General features: G+C 39.1%; 1 protein-coding gene across 10 annotated transcripts in view; it reads right to left on the reverse strand.

Annotated features, from left to right (window-relative positions):
• LOC128694014 (vacuolar protein-sorting-associated protein 36) overlaps positions 1-10,566 on the reverse strand; it is a 47,733-nt gene extending 37,167 nt beyond the window's left edge. For 2 of the 10 annotated variants that reach the window (XM_053783988.2, XM_053783984.2), the window contains exon 1: positions 9,810-9,956. In XM_053783988.2, the coding sequence (XP_053639963.2) occupies positions 9,810-9,829 (20 nt within the window). In that variant the 5' untranslated portion in view covers positions 9,830-9,956. Of the gene's footprint in view, positions 1-5,357; positions 5,538-9,809; positions 9,957-10,160 lie in introns of those variants that run through there. The other 8 variants (XM_070090882.1, XM_053783985.2, XR_011392715.1 and 5 more) reach the window with 8 other exon arrangements.
• Between the last annotated feature and the right edge of the window lie 10,884 nt (positions 10,567-21,450).

Here is a 21,450-nt window from a genome sequence, read left to right on the forward strand (position 1 = left end):
TGACAAAGTAGAGAGTGGTAAGGGAGAAAATGTTAGCACATGAGAGATTTTTACAAGGCCAAAGTGATATAAGGAGAGTGGAGCATATGGAGATTAAGAGTGGTTAAGAGAGGGGCAAGGGAGTGTAATGGAGAGCAAGTGAGAGGTGGGGATGAAGTCTGGTCAAAAAATTCTGCTGAGAAGAAAAAGTTTTGGAGTTAGAGCTAATAGACTGAGGAAGCCTAGGGAATGAATGGACTTAACAGCTAACCCATTCACTGTCTCATCTGTAGATCTGTTACATACACCAGGGTGGCTTATGTAGAACTATGTTTTGAGTTCAGTTTCCTCAAAAAAGCAGTGAGTGGTAAATTTTGGCCTAGACATGGGAGAATGGGTCTATGTGGTGAGTGTGCACAGTATAAAAAAAAATCCTACCCTATCCAATGTATGATGGGAAAAGCAAAACTCTGACTTTGATGCGTTTTCTAAGATTGCTTTTTTGGCCGTTTCTTAGTACTGTATTATTTAATAAAATGGAAAATGTACTATTGAAATAAAAATGAATTTGGCTGGAAGTAGCTCTAAATCATGCTCAGATTAAATTACTGGATGCCATAAACCATGACCAATCATTCCTGGTTATTTTTCATTATTCAAGATATAGGGTAAAATTTTTATTGTTTATTTTTTTTTTTTTTTGGGTAACAAATTCAATATGGAGGGCAAGTGTAATAGAAGAGAGGCCTAAGGATGTGATTAATGAATAGAGGAAATGCTACTCAAGTGCCTTGAATGTTTATGGTGCTATTTTGAACTCTGTAAATTGGATTTTTTAATTTTGTGTAAAATTAGCCAAATTATCAGCTTCTGTGCATTTTATAGTTAAGTTCTGATAATTAAACAGGAGGGGGCTTCTTGTGCTCAGTTAATAGAACACAAGGCATACTAGAGAAATAGCTATGAATCTGGTTGAACTGGCTTAAAATAGCACTCAAAGTGGACAAAAGTGGCAATGCATAAATTGTGCCCAGACTGCTAACTTTGGTCACACATAATTCCATATGTTTTCCATCAAATTTCATATTCTTTCTGTCATTGCCTTTAGTAAAACATTTTTTACAAGATTTTTTTTTAACCCTTGCAAGGTTTCGGCCGTACTAGTATGGCTTACGCACCAGGGTTTTTGACGTACTAGTATGCATAAATTCTAGCACCCTCAAATCTAGCAAGAGAAAGCTGGTAGGCCTACATATGAAAGAATGGGTCTATGTGGTCAGTGTGCACAATATAAAAAAAATCCTGCAACACACAGTGCACAATGAGAAAAAAAAAACTTTGTGTTTTTGGTTTAAAACAGCGACTTTGCACTGTATTTTTGTATGGTATTTATTGTTGTATTCTAGTTTTCCTGGTCTCATTGTATAGAATGTTAGACATATTACAGAAATTGAGATGATTTTGACTGGTTTTACAAAGAAAAGTACCTTGAAATTGAGCTCAAAGCAGCAGAAATGTTCGATTTTTACCAAAGTTCAAAAGTAAATAAATCATGCCAAGCGTCCAATACATGTCAACTGGTGAGTCTAATAATCTTTCACAAGTGCGCCGATATCATTTATACCATTTCTACACTAATGCAGTAGTCTGCATAACAGTAAATCTTATTTTTTTTGTGAGAATAAAAAATCAAAGTGGAAAGCAAAAGAAATGTAAGAGGGGCCTGGGGATGTGACCAATGAACAGAGGAAATGTTATTTTAGTGCCAGTAATGTCTTTCCTGTTTATTCTGGACCCTATTTGGAAATTGGCATCTTTTGAAATTTGTGTGAAATTGGCAAAATTGCTAAATTCTGACCACTTTACTGGATAGTTGAAATCAGTAAATGGGTGGTTTCTTGTACTCATTTGATAGAAAAAACGAAGTTCTAGTGAAATAGTTATGATTTTTGTCGACTAATACACTGGAATTGGCCGAAAATAGGGCTCAAAGTGGGCAAAATCGCCGATGAGTAAACATCGTCGAGACCGCTAACTTCACAAGAGCATAATTCCGTAAGTTTTCCATCAAATTTCATACTTTTGGTGTCATTATGACCAGGAAAAGATTCTCTATCTTTTCATAAGAAATTTTTTTTTTTTAAATTTTGGCAACCCTGAGAACAAGTCTCTGAGAGGGCCTGGCGACCCTCAAAGGGTTAATACTGGCAATGAGTAATTTTAATTTGGGGAGACCCAACAGTGAAAGGGCTAAAAACAAAAGAGGGGAGTTATTAAATAGGGAGGTAAAACCATTTGAATGTTATTTAACAAAAATTATAGTTGAATAGGGTAAACCAGTCTGGGAATACATGGAAAAGGGCTACCTGTGGTGAAAAAAAGAAATAAATCTGACAGAGACAATGAGAAAAAAACATAAGATCAGTAGGACAACAAAATGTTCAAATAATTTAACACTAAAGATCAAATATTAGGACATAAGTACAGAGGTACCTCGAGTTACGAGCTTAATTCACTCCAGAAGGCTGTCCGAGTGCCAATACCGAACAAATTTGTTCCCATGAGGAATAATGTAAATTAGATTAGTCTGTTTCAGACCCCCATAAATACACTTACAAAAGAACTTACAAAAATACACTTGCATAACTGTTCGAGTTGGGAGCTGTTCGAAACTTGAGGTACCGCTGTAGTATATTGGAAAATAAGAGATATACAAATGGATCAAAATGATTACACATAAGGAAGAGCTGCTGAAAAGTCAGGGACATAAGGAAACTTCAAGACTGCAACATATCACCTAGACCAGACCTTTCCAGAGAGAAAAGGTCAAAAATAAAAGAACATATAGAAATAGGGTAACCAAAACTCTGTATGACACAAGAACCACAGCCATTCACCTTAACCCAGTAGGCCAAGATCAACCCTATCCACACTTCAAAATGAACAACTATACTATAGCAGAATCATAAGTAAATTCTGTACTGTGTAAATTTTTACTTAGTGTGTACAATAGTAGAAATTTTGGTTGGTCAATTTTAAGGCATCTGCACATTACAGCCTCTCCTCACTTAGCGACGTACTCATTTACCAACAACTCAGGCTTATGATGGGCTCTCTGACCAATATGCATACCTAAATAATGCATATCAGAGCTGATTTCCTCAATTCTGTTTATTACAATATATACAGTACACTACTGTATCAACATTTAAAAGTATACATGTACCAGAAATGTTATAAATGGTGAAAGGGTGACATAAAACAATATCAAAGATAGTTGACACAAACCCACTACCATTATAGTATGCTCCTCACTTAGCGACAAATTCGTTTTCCGACAAGGTCTTAAGAACGGAACTCCGTCGTTAAGTGACGAGAGGCTGTACTTTACATTTTCCTGTGATCTTTACTTCATGTAATACTATTTTACCTTAAACTTAAATTTTCAGGATATAACCCCTGTTAAAAGAGGGTTTATGGTATTTGGAAATTATTTAAATGTATAGAAATTTTAAACTGACAGATATGAAAGAGTAGGAATAATTAAGGGTGGTACAGTATTTAGCAATATAGCTGCAATTGATAATGGTAAACGAGGCACTGAAACACTGTCAAGAGATTCCTTCTGAAGTTTGAGTTATTTGTAAATATTATATTAATTAAATTCAATTAAATAATTTCAGAAAGAATACAAACAGATCAAAACTAATGGAACTTATATCAAAGACAAGATATTCTTGACCCTGTCAGCAATTTTGTACAGTTTATGAATAGGACACACATGTAAAATTTGGGTATCTTTACTGTAAAAATGTTTTGCCTCCATAGCAGGCTTTTTCAGTTGAATACAGAGAAAACTCATACTGGAGACAGCTAAAGCGGAAAGGTAATTTAAGGTGTTTAATCCCTTAGCCTTGATAGAAGGTTTTTCAGTGTCTCAGATTTGATAAATGGCATTCGGTCCCTTGTAATTACACATTGTAACCTTTGTAGGGAAATAAAATCTTTATCTTTTAGCCTTGACTGAAGGTGTTCAGTCCCTTAGCCTAAACCAGATGCACGAGGATAGACTCTTTTTACTGGAGCAAACGTAAGGTACAGCAGTTGGAGATAGTGTCATAGGTGGGTGGTATCCATAACAAGTGAGCAGGAGATGTCATAGGGATACCCACTAGTGGAAGGTCATGCCAGTAAGTTGTTTAATAACAGAGTTGTAGAAGATATCCTCTGTACGAAGACATCATGGTGGTGGTGTTGTGTGAAACAAATATCCTAGGGACTAAACACATATCTAGTGATTAACACCTATCTAGGGACTGAACACCTTAAATTATCTCTCCACTACTTCCACTGTCTCCTGATAGCATACATTATACACAAAACTGGAATTTATATTTCTGCCCACTAATCTGTATTCATTTTTGAATGAGCAGCTGCCATCCTTAGGGTTATTCACTCCTTTGTAACCCAACACTTTAAGTAGTATTAATTTATTATTATTTTTTTTTTATTAACACACTGGCCGATTCCCACCAAGGCAGGGTGGCCCGAAAAAGAAAAACTTTCACCATCATTCACTCCATCACTGTCTTGTCAGAAGGGTGCTTTACACTACAGTTTTTAAACTGCAACATTAACACCCCTCCTTCAGAGTGCAGGCACTGTACTTCCCATCTCCGGGACTCAAGTCGGCCTGCCGGTTTCCCTGAATCCCTTCATAAATGTTATTTTGCTCACACTCCAACAGCACGTCAAGTATTAAAAATCATTTGTCTCCATTCACTCCTATCAAACACGCTCACGCATGCCTGCTGGAAGTCCAATCCCCTCGCACACAAAACCTCCTTTACCCCCTCCCTCCAACCTTTCCTAGGCCGACCCCTACCCCGCCTTCCTTCCACTACAGACTGATACACTCTTGAAGTCATTCTGTTTCGCTCCATTCTCTCTACATGTCCGAACCACCTCAACAACCCTTCCTCAGCCCTCTGGACAACAGTTTTGGTAATCTTAAGTAAATGGACAACAGATATAAGAAGAATTGCTCATATGTCTCACCTTATCCAGTGGTAGAGAGTCTGGTTGGCAAAACTATACTATGGAATCTTACACAGGCATCCACCCTTCACATTAATTACAGGAGGGTCCCATTTGTACAGCTCTGAGGTTCCCAACCCAGTACAGTAAGTGAAAATCACTGGTGGGTTTTTTCATTACTGAATGCATCTAAAACGCCTGATAACATGTTCATGCTATCGTATATTGGGTGCTCAATACAGTGGACCCCCGCCTTATGAACGCATCGCGTTACGTTAAATCCGCCATACGAAGCATTTAAATGCAAAAAATTTTGCCTTGCCTCACAATAAAATACTCACCTTACGTGATTCGTCCGGGACGCGTCCCACGTGTGGCCTCATCGCCAGTGTTTACAAGCCAGCCAGTGCGGTCACATCTATGCATACATTCGGTACATTTCACATTATCCCAGTGTTTTTTAGTGCTTGTAACTGCAAAATAAGTCACCATGGACCCCAAGAAAGCTTCTAGTGCCATCCCTGTGGTAAAAAGGGCGAGAATTAGTATGGAATTGAAAAGAGTGATTAAGGAAATGTGTGCAAAGTGGGTTGAACTGCAAACCTTTACGGATGAAAATCACCCTGACACAGCTACTGCAAGCCGTGTTGGCAACCTGTACAATGACAATGTTATGGCCCATTTTAGGAAAGTCTTAAAGGAACGGGAGGTACAGAGCTCGATGGACAGATTTGTTGTGCGACAGAGGTCCAGTGACTCTCAAGCTGGTCCTAGTGGCATTAAAAGAAGGGAAGTAACCCCAGAAAAGGACTTGCTACCTCAAGTCCTAATGGAAGGGGATTCCCCTTCCAAGCAATAACTTCCACTCTCCCCTCCTCCCATCCCATCAATCATCACCAGATCTTCAATAAAGGTAAGTGTCATGTATTCTATTCTTAGTAGAGTAGTAATTGTGCATGTCTTCTTCAGTTTGTGTGTATTAAAATTAATATTTCATGTGGTAAAAAAAAAAAAAAAAAATTTCATACTTCAGGGTGTCAGGAACGGATTAATTTGATTTCCATTATTTCTAATGGGGGAAATTAATTTGGCTAACGATAATTTCGGCTTACGATGAGCTCTCAGGAACGAATTAATATCGTAAGGCGGGGGTCCACTGTACAGCTAGGCATGAAAAACAGATAAAAAAGTACACGATACTTACCTTAAAATACGGCACTGGTTGCCTTTCCCTTATGCAACCGTTGTATGAAAATGGCGGAAAAGTGGTAAAAGCACCAAACATAATGAACACTGGCTCAACTGAAAGCCAACAAAAACATGGAACACTGAAAAGAGAGTGCTGTATATGTGGGGGCCTCCTGTATACTGCATGGCATTCAAATACAGTGGTACCTCGGGATATGAACTTATTTCGTTCCAGAAGGCTGGTCGAGTGCTGATACCGAATGAATTTGTTCCCATAATGAATAATGTAAATTAGATTAATCCGTTTCAGACCCCCAAAAATACACTTACAAAAGGACTTATATAGCTGTTCACGTTTTGAGCTGTTCGTATCCCAAGGTACCACTGTATTTGTGTTAGCAGAGACTGAGCCTCAGCTCCTGCCTTTTTCTCTTAACTAGCCATTACCAGGCTGACACAGTACCTGGGTGTTAGCTGACTGGTGTGTGTAACATCCTGGGAAAATGGATTAAGGGTCCCATTGAATAAAAGCAAAATCTGTCTGATGGCTCTGACTCTACTAGGTTATCCTGGGTTACTAACCCTCCAGGTTAATATCCCAAACAAAATCACCATCTTCTTTCCTACTTATATCCTTATCAATTTGTCTAGTATTTTGTGTCATTATTATGTCTACCATGGTGGGAATAAAGACACTGGTAGCTGGGAAACCTTTTATTACTACATTTCACTGTAGTCTACAATACAATTAGGTTAGGCTTTCCTCAGTTCATTCCCCTTAACTCTGAGGCTAGGCTTATTATGAACCTCTGCACTTCATCTATTTTTGCAATATGCTTTATCAGCTGTTGGTTTCAAGCTGATGCTGCATACTCCAAAGTGGGCCTGATACATGTCATACATAATGCCAGGAATGACTTTGTTGGGGCTCATGAATGCAAATCTTAAATTTGCCAAATACGTATTTACTGCAAAGGCTATTTAGGCACTGTAAGCCTTAGTGTTATGTTGCTACTATGCTCACCCTGAGGTCCTTCTCCACGATAGGTTTGCAACCTTTGTTACTTGAGCCATACTCTGTTTCCTATCATTTTCTTCCTTCCCAAATTTTTGTAACCTTGCATTTGATGTCAAATTCCAGTAACCATTCAGATCAATCCTGCAGTATCTCCAGGTCTATTTGCAGCCTTTCTGTGTCCCCTCCTATTTTTATTTCCCTCACCAATTTTGCATCAAACATGAACATAGATACATCGTACTCTCTTTTTCTTTTATCTCCCCTAGTCTGACTGCTAGCACACTCAGCTCACCCACTGAGGTCTGGGGTTTGATCCTTGGTATGGGTGAAAACATCAGGACGTGTTTCCTTAAGACACCCGCTGTTCCTGTTCACCCATCAGTAAAATAGGAACCTGGATGTTAGTTGACTGGTGTTGGCCATACCTTAGGAACCTAATTTGCCTGAAATGCTCTGCATAACTAAGGGCTTTCTGTAGAGTAGTATGTCACTGATGTCAGCTAGGCCTGTATACATTGTACATGTACCTGCAGAATTATTATTATTATAGATATTATCATCTTCCCCAGTATAGGGGACATGGGTCATCCCAGAGTCGATAAAAACAACAGATATAGCCCCACTCCACAAAGGTGACAGTAAAGCAATTGCAAAGAATTACTTACCGATAGCACTAACATCTCACATCATAGAAATCTTTGAAAGGGTTCTAAGAAGCAAGATTGCCAACCACTTGGATACCCATCGTTTGCACAACCCAGGGTAGCATGGGTTTAGAGAGGTCGCTTCTGTTTCTCACAACTACTGGATCGCTATGACGTGGTCTTGGATGCACGGGTGGACAAACATAATGCAGATGTAGTATACACAGATTCTGCAGAAGCCTTCAACACGTGCAATCATGGTGTAATAGATCACAAAATGCGTAATAAAGGACTAATAGGAAAAGTTGGTAGATGGATCTATAAACTTCATAAACTTTCTTCATCTTCATATCTGATACAGACAGAGATGTAAGCCACAGCACCGTGTCCTTTACTGATGACAGCAGAAGCTGCATGACTAAGTCATCCACCGAGAACACTGCAAATCTCCAAGCGGACATTAACCAAGTCTTTAAGTGGGCATCAGAAAACAATGTGAAGTTCAATGAAGACAAATTTCAATTATTCTGCTAAGGAAAACTCGAGGAAATAAAAACTGGACTGGAGTATAAAACAAATTCCAACCACACAACAGAGTGAAATACTAATGTGAATGAGCTGGGAGTGGTAATGTCAAATAATCTCACTTTCAAAGATCACAACAATGTATCTACCACATCTGCTAGGCCCCTGGCTATCTTCAAGAAGGAGATGGAGACACCTAAAGTCAGTACCAGACCAGCTGGGCTTTGGTTCGAATGTCGGTTTGCACGAGGCCAACAGCAACAAGCCTGGTTGATTAAGCATTGGTCCACTATGAGGCCTGGTCATGGACGGGGCTGCGAGGGCAGTGTCCCTCAGAACACTTTCCAGGTATACTCCAGAACATAGGAAATGGATGTTTTTTCTCAACTTTGAATTATATACTATGGATATTACCCAAGAAGGGTAAAAATAATGTTTTTGGGAATTGATTTGTATGCATTTTACCGATGGTGTAGTGTTGCCACATTTTACTGGTGTTAGCCATTTGATATGTTTATCGAGTCTGGCTAAGGTTACCAACCATTATTTGGTGGAACTCACGTACTAGTTTACATTTTACAATACGTACAACCTATGTACCCCACAGAATAAGTATTTTTGAGCAAATTACTTTTGTTGATATTAGTGAAAACAGTAGATTAATTTTGGTTGCATAGTACATTTGAGTTCATCAATGCTTAGTACTGACTCACGTTATGCACTGCCCGAATATAAAGGAAGACATACCAAGCCGATGCTGGAGGTTAGGTTAAGCTATGTTAGGTTATTTTAGGTTGGGTTTGGTGAGTTGCATTAGGTTTAGTTATATTTTTTACCATTTATGCAACAAAATACTATCTCTGTTGCAATACCAACAGGCAATCTGAATTAAGTTTATTTAGGTGCAGGTACACAAACAATTATCATATATAGCAACATATGTGTAAATTAACTAGGATAGCCCAAAAAAGTCATATATTACTTAGTCTCAGGAAAAATATCCACTACTTTGCAAAAACTAACATCAATTTCAATACTTATTGGACAATGACAAGTGGAAATATTGCTTTGTTTGATTATATATTATTCTTGGTTAATTTCTAAAAAAAGTTACTACCTAAGCCAACTGTAAACAATTATATGGTGCTGGATTTGGATAAAAGCTTTCTTAATGGCAATGTAAAAAACATATTGAATATATTGATATTAATTTTTTTGTAAAATAAACATGGTATTAATTACGATTGAAAACATACACATAAGGATCAATGTACATATACAGTACATAATGCCTAGGCATAATAGACGCTCTTTTTGCATTGCAACCCATTATTGTAAATACATAATCTCAATGTACTATTTGCAAAGATATAAATAAATAAATAAATAAATATGAGAAACAACAAATATATTCTTACCATTGTTTTACACTCGCCATTATCCACACACCAACAATAATACAGAACTAACTGTATTTCATTATTACTGATTATGGTGAAATAGAGTAGATTTCGTTTTTATCATATCTTATCTGAACCTCATGTTTGTCCATTCAAGAAAAAAAGATAAGCAGTATTAAAAAAAATAAAATGATTTTGTAGACAATAGTATAAATTAGTACAACTGTTCTCAAGATACAGATGCAGCTGTCATACATCACAAGTGAATTACGATAATTTATCCTAGTAAAATCCTACCGAGTCCAATTAACATTACCACAAGCACAAACATAATCAACTTATACTGTGGTATTGACGTCTTGTACTTACGTATGTCCCTCAAGGATCTGCATGTCACCATGAAATGCTGCATGTAATATGGGGTTTACGAAATATATGCATCTTGGTGTCACTTACCTACGTAACGTTATTTGTTAGTAAAAAAATTCCCGAGGCTGAACTGTTGTTGTTAAGGGCTTCAACTACTCCTTCCACTGAGCCCAGTCTTAAGTAAATTTATGTCGTGTCTTAAAGATTCATTATTCCAGTATGATACATTAATAATAATATCTTTATTTACTACAAGTACATGTACAAGGTATACAGTCCTAGCTGACAACAACGACATATTACTATATAGAAAGCCGCTTGTTATGCTGTGCATTTCGGGCAAATTAGGTCAGTGTCCCAGGATGCGACCCACACCAGTCGACTAACACCCAGGTACCCATTTTACTGATGGGGAACATAGACAACAGGTGGAAAGAAACACGCCCTATGTTTCTACTCTGGCTGGGAATCGAACCCAGACCCTCGCCATGTGAAGCGAAAGCGTTAGCCACCAGGCCTAATTAATTGACTAAGTAATTAAATTTATTAGTTAGTTTAAGTTAGTTTAATATGTGTATTATGCACCCCATACCCATCCTGTGGGCGGTAGTCAAAAGATTACAGAGGTACATAATGGGTCCAGGGACTGGGCCTCAAAGTTTTGATGGCTGAGCAAGTTACAGAGGTAATGAATTCACAATTATACAATTTGGGTTTGCCCCGTCTTAGGTAAGTTTATTTAGGTACTGTTACTCAATTTTCGGATTAGTACGATTATTTTATATAGTAGAATATGTGTAAATTGCCTAGAATAATCCAAAAAACGCCAGTAACTTGTTTCCACTGGAGTCCATTGAAATATACCCCAGAACTATTTAGGAATTATTGAGGAAACAAGAAAAATAACACGTTTTTCCAGACAGAACTACACTGCCTTTGTTTTTACAGCAGTCTTCAGGCACACTTTTTTTTTTATTTTGCCGAGGAAAGGACTCTTTTATTGTGCCCCTATAACTACCTTGTGAACGATAGGTCAAGAGCATATGGATACATAAAAGGCCTAGAAACTAACAGTTAACACGAGCACATCTTTTTATATATCTACAATTTGCTCAACACATTTGATATTTTATTTTCAATGATAAAGTACCTTGGCATATCACATATTTTATTATACTATCTGTCTCTATATGTTTCAAAACGGGCAATGAAGTCCATAGCGATAATAATAATCATAAGGGAGCAGCCCCGAACTCTTCCAGAAAAAATCACCAGCGATTTCTGTGTCAGTCTTCGTCGATTATGGGCGTCTCGCTTTTGCCTGAGCATCAGTAACAATTTCTCTCCGTTCTCTCTGTGATGCTTATCTTCGCCCGCTGGGTACTGAGTACGATGCAGGAGAGGCACCTTTCATCGGCACAATTTTAGCCAGCTCCATTTTTTTCCGCTCTGCGGATATTTCTTTAACGGATTTGGTGGGAAGCCGGTTGCTGTACTCAGGTGAGGGTGTAGGTGTCACGCTCCGCTGGGGCATGGTGAGGGGTAAAAGGGATCAATTTGGGAACTTCTAGTTTCTGTTTGTATTTACAAAGGGATTCCTGTTCCTTTTTATTTCATTGCCCGGTTTTGGGCAATATCTCTTCCCCGCACATTGAGAAGTAGGGCTCGATACAAACCCAAGAACATAAGTAAGGAGGAACAGCGCAGTAAGCCAGTTGGCCCACACTAGGCAGCAGGTCCTTGAAGTATAACCATAAGCCTGACCACATGTTTTTATTTAGTTTGAACATAGTGTGATTGCCAACGTGCCATTACTACTTGTAACCATGCTTAAGCCTGGCTACTAAAATAATCTACATTGCAAAATGATTCATGTACTCACTCACCTATTTGTGGTTGCAGGGGTCGAGTCTTAGCTCCTGGCCCCGCCTCTTCACCGGTTGCTACTGGGCCCTCTCTCTCCCCGCTCCATGAGCTTTATCAAACCTCGTCTTAAAACTATGTATGGTTCCTGCCTCCACTACATCACTTTCTAGGCTATTCCACTGCCTGATAACTCTATGACTGAAGAAATACTTCCTAATATCTCTCTGACTCATCTGTGTCTTCAACTTCCAAGTGTGACCTCTTGTTTCTGTGTCCCCTCCCTGGAACATCCTGTCTTTGTCCACCTTGTCTATTCCGCGCAGTATTTTGTGTCGTTAATATGTCTCCTCTGACCATCCTGTCCTCTAGTGTCGTCAGGCCGATTTCCCTTAACCTTTCTTCATAGGACATTCCCCTTAGCTCTGGAACTAACCTTGTCGCAAACCTTTGCACTTTCTCTAGTTTCTTGACGTGCTTTATCAAGTGCGGGTTCCAAACAGATGCTGCATACTCCAGTATGGGCCTGACATACACGGTGACTTACAAACCTACTAAAGCTTCTAACTGCATTCCCTTGGACATTCAGATTCACAATTTACTTCTCTCCTGTTATTACTGCTAATACTTGACACACACACATATACCCGTTATAGTCTACTTTTTTCTTCGAAGCGCTTTTTTTGACTATTTTATCACGATTAAAAGTACATTATGTCGATAATAATAATAACAACAACAACAACAACAACAACAACAACAACAACAATAATAATAATAATAATAATAATAATAATAATAATAATAATAATAATAATAATATTATTATTATTATTATTATTATTATTATTATTATTATTACTATCACTAGTAATAATAGTAATAATAGTACCGAACTTGCACACGAAAATCACTCACTACGAAAGCAAAAGACTTGGCAGACGATGCAACATCCCCCCAATGAAAAGCAGGGGTCTCACTAGCACGTTAAGAGACCATACAATAAGTGTCAGGGGCCTGAGACTGTTCAACTGCCTCCCAGCATACACAAGGGGGATTACCAACAAACCCCTGGCAGTTTTCAAGCTGGCACTGGACAAGCACCTAAAGTCGGTTCCTGACCAGCCGGGCTGTGGCTCTTACGTTGGTTTGCGTGCAGCCAGCAGCAACAGCCTGGTTGATCAGGCTCTGATCCACCAGGAGGCCTGGTCACAGACCGGGCCGCGGGGGCGTTGACCCCCGGAACTCTCTCCAGGTAAACTCCAGGTATTATTATTATTATTATTATTATTATTATTATTATTATTATTATTATTATTATTATTATTATCATTATTATTATTATTATTATTTCCTGTTATGTTTATGAAGCATTAAAACCCGTGTGGGTCATTCAGCGTAGGAGTGGTGGGGAGTTGGTCCTCCGTCCGAACCCCCGTAACAATAGTGGAAGAATTTTGAGGTTCGGGAAGCAGCCGACTCCGAAGTTCTGGCGGTGGTTCCCTTACTTCTCCTCCACCTGTTGCCACCCTTAACAACAACATTTTTCATCTCTGATAAGAACCTTTCCTGTCTTGATAGTATGCGAGTACCCTTTTCTGCCCTGAGCATCAGTAACTAATTTTCTCTGTTTTCTTCCTGGGATATTTGTCCTCATTATTTTTGGCTGTTGGACACATAGGTTGAGGCGCCCCAAAGGCAGTAAGTCAAAGTACGAGGAACCCCCAGTGGAAATAAGTCACTTCGTCGGACTTTTTTTTTTTTATCCAGGGCAATTTGCACTTATGTTACTATGTATGATAATTGCAATCATCTAAATTTGTATAACTGTACTTATGTGTATCTGTACCTAAATAAATTTACTTTGTTATTTGATTTTATTGGGTTACCCTAATAATAATAATAAAATAATAATAATGAGATGAAAAAAATGGTCTAAGTAATATCCTTGTGGGAAATTGATAAGCCGAGATTAGCTGACCAAGAGGCTGTCTGCTTGTCCATTGCCTTGAACACGGGAAAAAAGAAAAAGCTTTCTTTGGGTTTATTAGAAATGCGACGTAGCTAAAGTTTTGTAAGATGGACGATGAGATGAGGAAAATCAAATTTCTTGATAGCTTGTAATGTATTTTGGGAGTCCGAAACAACAAGGAATGAGGCGGAGATGGTCGTAGTATGTATAATAGTATTACATATAACTCTGCCGACTTTAATATATGACCTTGAATTAAAATTTCCAGGAAAGTAGATATGTACCCGACGCCATCAATGTGCACAACTACAGTACAGAATGAGACAATGAGAATGTGCAAGGGTGGAAATATCTGGGAGTGTTTCCTTAAGACACCTGTTGTTCCTCTTCACCTAGCAGCAAGTAGGTGTCTGGGTGTTAGTCGACTAGTGTAGGTCGTATCCTGGGGAGAAAATTAACCTAATTTGCCCGAAATGTTCTGCATAACCAGGGGCTTCTATATAGCCAGAAATCAGCGAAGCCAATCAGTGTTTTAAAAGAGGGGCACAAACACAGCTGGATGAGTACAACTATGTGAGTACACACACTCGCGTGTAACAGCAATATAACTGTCGGGGAGACAACTGTCGGAAGAGATGGGTACACTGGTGACCTCCAGTGCAACAAACACTAGGGCAAAGTTTACCCATCTATGATAAAAAAAACAATGAAGCATTACCCAATGAGCAACTTGTTTGAGGCGACAGATAGCAAGTTGTCTGCGTGAGATAAGACTGCTTGCGGAGGTCGTGGAGGTCGTGGAGGTCGTGGATGTCGTGGTGGTTGTGTGTGTGTGTGTGTGATAAGACTACTTGTGTGTGCAGTTGTGGTGGTGTATTGGAGTTGTGGAGGTCGTGCTGTAGAGGTTATGTAGAGATTGTGTTGTGCAGGTAGTGCTGCACAGGTCTTGTTGTGGAGGTCGTGTTGTTGGGGTCGTGTTGTGGAGGTCGCACTGTAGAGGTCGTGCTGTAGGGGTCGTATTGTGTAGGTCGTGCTGTAGAAGTCGTGTTGTGAAGGTCGTGCTGTAGAGGTCGTGTTGTGAGAGGTCGTGTTGAGAAGGTTGTATTGTGAAGGTCGTGCTGCAGAGGTCGTGTTGTGGAGATCGTGCTGTAGAGGTCGTGTTGTGAAGGCCGTGCTTCAGAGGTCGTGTTGTGGAGATCGTGCTGTAGAGGTCGTGTTGTGAAGGTCGTGCTGCAGAGGTCGTGTTGTGAAGGTCGTGCTGTAGAGGTCGTGTTGTGAAGGTCGTGCTGCAGAGGTCGTGTTGTGAAGGTCGTGCTGCAGAGGTCGTGCTGTGGAGGTCGTGCTGTAGAGGTCGTGTCTGAGAGCCTCACACAGGCCTCTCCTCACATTTTTCCTCGACCGTTGTTACGTCTCCTTGTCAAAAATAAAAAAAATAAAAAGATTTATACCCTTAAAATAGAAGTTGGTATATTTCTACACCTAAAATAATTATTGTTAAAATTTGTACACGTGTGGTCTTTTAACGCATTTTTGGGGAAGCGTTAAACCCGTGTGGGGTCATTCAGCTCAAGGAGTGGCGGAGACTCGATCCTCCGTCCGCTGATAGAGGCCAGGTCTCTGACCAACCAGACTGTTGGTGACAACACCAGTGCCAGACAATCATGACAGTAACAATATCCCTAAGTAACTCCAGTTCCCTGGATCAAGAGCCCTTCACCAGAACCGATTTACTCATCGTTTTCATCTGTTTGATTTGATTTTAATGATTTTTTGAACTATTGTATTATGATGCATCTGTAAGACACCTGCAACAGCTGCAGCTAACACCTGCAGCCCTCAGACGCCATTAAGAAAGTCATTAAACACCTGCAGGCTGCAGCCAGTACCTACAGGCTTCAGCCAACACCCGCAGACTTCAGCCAATTCCTGCAGGCTTCAGTCAACACATGCAAGCTACAGCCAACACCTTAAGGGTTCAACCAACACCTACAAGCTTTAGTCAACACCTGCAAGCTTCAGCCAACCTCCCTTGAGGCGCTTCAAGAACCCATCATTTTAAACTGCATGTGCAGATATCATCTCTCACTGTAAGATGAGCGCTATCATCATCCCAGGATGAGCTCGTGTAGGTACACCAGCTTATCCATGGATGATGACAGTGATGATAACGGTATGATGATGACGTTATACATGAATGGTATACAGTACCACATGAGAGAGATGTAAAGAAAGGATAAGTGAGAGATATGAAGGAAGGAGAAGTGAGAGATATGAAGGAAGGAGAAGTGAGAGATGTGAAGGAAGGAGAAATGAGAGATATGAAGGAGAAGTGAGAGATATGAAGGAAGGAGAAGTGAGAGATGTGAAGGAAGGAGAAATGAGAGATATAAAGGAAGGAGGAGTGAGAGATATGAAGGAAGGAGAAGTGAGAGATGTGAAGAAAGGAGAAGTGAGAGATATGAAGGAAGGAGAAGTGAGAGACATGAAGGAAGGAGAAGTGAGAGATGTGAAGGAAGGAGAAGTGAGAGATGTGAAGGAAGGAGAAGTGAGAGATGTGAAGGAAGGAGAAGTGAGGGATATGAAGGAATGAGAAGTGAGAGATATGAAGGAAGGAGAAGTGAAAGACGTGAAGGAAGGAGAATTGAGGGACGTGAAGGAAGGAGAAGTGAAAAATATGAAGGAAGGAGAAGTGAGAGACGTGAAGGAAGGAGAAGTGAGAGACTTGTGGAGGTGAAGAAAACACTGAAAGTGACTTTTCATAAGAGATTTTTAAATTAGTTACAATTTTTCTCTTAACATCTGCACTTTCCTCTTCCAGTACATTGAGAGAAAAAAAATCATTGCCCGACATTAAAAATAAAAATTCATAGTGAATAAAAGAAAGACGACCACTGCGCTACCTTGTTAAGTCTCCAGTACGAAGTCGAAGATTCATTTCCTTGTTTACACAGAAATGGCTGACAGTTTGTTTATGCGTCCATGTTTATGTAGATCATTTCGGGTAGACTTAAGCTTAACTTAAGACTATAATGGCAATAATTATTATATGTTAATATATATAAGGACCTTAAATGTACAGCAATTTATGTACCTCTTGCTCCAGCATAATATTGTCTTCCTGTATATGAAATATGTAACTAATATTAATTAGGTGTCCTAAATGTTACTGAGTTTCAAAGAAATTAAATACAAAAAATTATTTATATGTAAACATAGCATAATTTTAGAAAAAAATATAATTAATAATTATGAAGCTTCGACATGTAAAGTGTCCCATGCCCCGTGCCCCGTGCATCGTGCCCCATGCCCCGTGCTCCGTGCCTCGTAGCCTGATCGCTAAGGCTATCGCTTCGCATAGCAAAGGTCTGCGTTCGATTCCCAGCGAGGGTAGAAACATTAGGCGTATTTCTTTACACTGTTTGTCTATGTTCATCCATCAGTAAAATACGTACCTGGGTGTTAGTCGACTGGTGTGGGTCGCATCCTGGGACAAGGACCTAATTTGCCCAAAATTCTCAGCATAACAAGGGGCTTTCTATATAATAGTATGTCATTGATGTCAGCTAGGACTGTATACCATGTACATGTAATTGTAGTAAATAAAGATATTATTATTATTATTATTATTATTATTATTATTATTATTATTATTATTATTATTATTATTATTATTATAAAGCGCCAGACTCTCGACTGTCACTCTCACAATCATACCAACAATAACACAAGACAAACTAAAAATTATGTGCTCTCCCAAGGTACCTGTATGTGTCTTTTATAAACTCGAGTTTAGTAAATTATTTAGTCACAGGTACACATAAGCACAATTATCATACATAGTATAAATTACTTAGGACAGCCCCAGAAAAGTAACTTATTTCCATTGGGATCCTCACTGATTTTAAACATGAAATCAAAATGGATCCAGCCCCCAAATTATTATTTTTCAGCCATAGTTATTAGAAAATTTAATATAATATTGATCCTCTGGGAGGAGTCTTCATATTAAACTGAAATTTTATTTAATCGCCAGAGTAATAAGTAAAGATGGAGGGACCTTGAGTGATAATAAATAATAATTGTAATAATTGTACGACTACCACAAGTAATATTATTACTAAGTCTAATAATAATAATGAGAATTATAAGCATAATAATGAAAGTAAAAATAATAATATGTTCACAAGACCATTTATAATCATATATTAATATTTATACTAATTGTAATTATAATAATGATTATAATACTATTAACAATAATTATAATAATAGTACGACTACTACAAGAATTATTACTACAAATAATAATGAAAATAATAGTGATACTAATTATTTATAATTCCATTTATAATATGCTTTTAATAATAATAATAATAATAATAATAATAATAATAATAATAATAATAATAATAATAATAATAATAATAATGCCATTTATATATTATAATTTATAATAATAACATTAATATCATTAACACACCGGCCGTCTCCTACCGAAGTAGGATGTGACCCGATAAAGACGAAGCACTTTCACCATCACTCACTCTATCACTATCTTGCCAGTGGCGAATATCCAAACATCAAGTATGTCCAGCCCTCCTTCAGAAAGCAGGCACTGTACTAATAACCTCCGGCTAACCGGTTTCCCTGAGTCCCTTCATAAATGTAACTTAAGAAGAAGAAGATAGAAAGAATGCACTCATGGGAAGCTGGACCTCGATAGCAATAGCACCAACATATACTATGTTGCTTCCTCCTTTATAGCTTTCTTTTGCAACAGTTCAAGTAGAAAGTATAAGTAATAAATAAAAAAAAAAACAATATTCTCCATCACTGCAAGAATCTGCAATTTCTTACATGAAAAAAGGATCTTTTCCCAGTAGCGATCTCGACGTGATGTTCTTGATGACATCAGCAGTCACCATCTCTGTCAGGCTGTAAGTGGTCCTGGTAAATGAAGGTTTTGAGACTCATATATACTTCCGTGTCAGGTGGTGGTCAGTAGGAGATAAATGGTAGAAAATACTGACACTCTGGAAACGTAGACACAGATGCTGTGAACTTTTATTGACTACGTTTCTATGTTCCTTATATATAAACATGTACTCTCTGCTCGGGTAGATCTGTTTGTGACTTTATAAAGCCCACTGTGTAGGAGAAACATAGTCAATAAAGTATCGCATTATGTCTATTTTTACATGGTGGTCAGTAGGTTGGTTCATGGCACCAACAAACATTTAAGAAACTACCAATGTGTCATTATGATTCAACTTGATGGATGGATTAATTAAACTGTCTCAGCTATCTGGTAAACACTTCAGTTTATGTATTTACTTCAGCTGTTTCTCACAATTATCTCTTCGTACTCTGCTCAAGCATCGTTGCACGGTTGTCATCGTTGTATTTAATTATTCTCGAATTTATTCATAGGAATGTGTGTCACGGTGGATAATCTGGACACTGACCTCCAGTCCCCGACTTTTGTGGGTGCTAAGATCCTCTGGGTAGTTAATTCTGAACAATGTGTGCAACATTCCATGAAGAACAAGTGGAAAAATGTTACTCGTGAACATAACAAATATTTTGGATTATTTTGGATTAGATGATTACCCTCACTTCGACTACATAACAAAATATTGCTTTTAACATAGCTGCCGTTTCCGTGCAAGGTATAGTGAACCAAAGAAGTGAAGACATTCACCAACACCCATTCCATAGATCTCTGGCCAGAGGAGCAAAATAATTGTAGTTTAAGGTTTTCTCTGAATCGAAAATTTGTTTTATTTATTCCATTTTACTCTGACCAAATCAACGTCTTTGTAAACCTAATCTTGTCTAGCTGGTCTACGATGAGGACTGTCCAGGTGGGTGAAATTACAAGAAGGGACACGCAAAAATTTGCGTCAGGAGGGGGATACAGAAATTTGCGTCAGGAGGGGGGACACAGGAATTTGTGCCCTTTAATAGTACCCACGAAGAGAACTGCACACATAGGTACTCGGATAGCTTTACCGCAATGAAAATTTTAGACTGACGATGCGGGAATCTATCTGTCCACCTCCATGAAAATTTTACTACATACATACATACATAGGTAAACAAAGAAAATCTATTATATAAAGTAGTAAATGGGGTCAAAGCTGGAAATGTAGTAGTGGTAGATGGAATAAGACTGAAATATTGAAAAGATATCGAGTTTACAACACTTGTTTGTACACAAGGACTGTCAGCGAGCGCGTGTACTTCCTGTTTATAAGGCAACTAGGGACAAGAAAGTATAGAAATTCCAGGAATTCCAGGCAGTGTTATGAGCCGAACTGTAATTAGCAAGAGAAAAACAGATTTAGAAAAGGACGGGGGTATTTGGATCAACTTAAAATAGGACATTAGCGAGCAATAAAGGAGAATGTTACGATGCTCTGGATGCACCAATTCACAACTGATTCACAAATCTGAGAGAAAACATTATACGACGTTGTACTCCAAAGTGTAAGTAATGAACGACTGGAGTTCAGTAACGGGTGACGAGGATGATGAAAGGGTGACCAGGATGATGAATGGGTGACCAGGATGGTGGGTGAGTGACAAGGATGGGCTGAAATTATAATGTACGAATACAAGGGTGATGGGTACGTGTGACGAGGGTGATGAACCTATGACGAGGATGATGAACCTGTGGCGAGGATGATGAACGACTAACGATTGTGATGGACTGGTGGTGAGGGTGATGGGCCTGTGACGATTGTGATGAACGACTGACGATTGTGATGAACGACTGACGATTGTGACGAACGATTGACGACTGCGATGAACGATTGACGATTGTGATGAACGATTGACGATTGTGATGAACGACTGGCGATTGTGATGAACGATTGACGACTGCGATGAACGACTGACTATTGTGATGAACGGTTGACGATTGTGATGAACCTGTGGCGAGGGTGATGGACTGGTGGTGAGGGTGATGGACTGGTGGTGAGGGTGATGGACTGATGGTGAGGGTGATGGACTGATGGTGAGTGTGATGGACTGATGGTGAGGGTGATGGACTGATGGTGAGGGTGATGGACTGGTGGTGACAGTAATGGACTGGTGGTGACAGTGATGGACTGGTGGTGACAGTAATGGACTGGTGGTAAGGGTGATGAACTGGTGGTGAGTGTGATGGACTGATGGTGAGGGTGATGGACTGATGGGGAGGGTGATGGATCGGGGGTGAGGGTGATGGACTGGTGGTGAGTGTGATGGACTGGTGGTGAGTGTGATGGACTGATGGTGAGTATGATGGGCTGATGGTGAGGGTGATGGATCGGGGGTGAGGGTGATGGACTGGTGGTGAGGGTGATGGACTGGTGGTGAGTATGATGGACTGATGGTGAGGGTGATGGATCGGGGGTGAGGGTGATGGACGTGTAGCAGACGAAGTGTGTAAAGCGAGAGCTTCATACACTT

Source organism: Cherax quadricarinatus, chromosome 33 (assembly GCF_038502225.1).
Source record: "Cherax quadricarinatus isolate ZL_2023a chromosome 33, ASM3850222v1, whole genome shotgun sequence".
NCBI classification, from domain to species: domain Eukaryota; kingdom Metazoa; phylum Arthropoda; class Malacostraca; order Decapoda; family Parastacidae; genus Cherax; species Cherax quadricarinatus.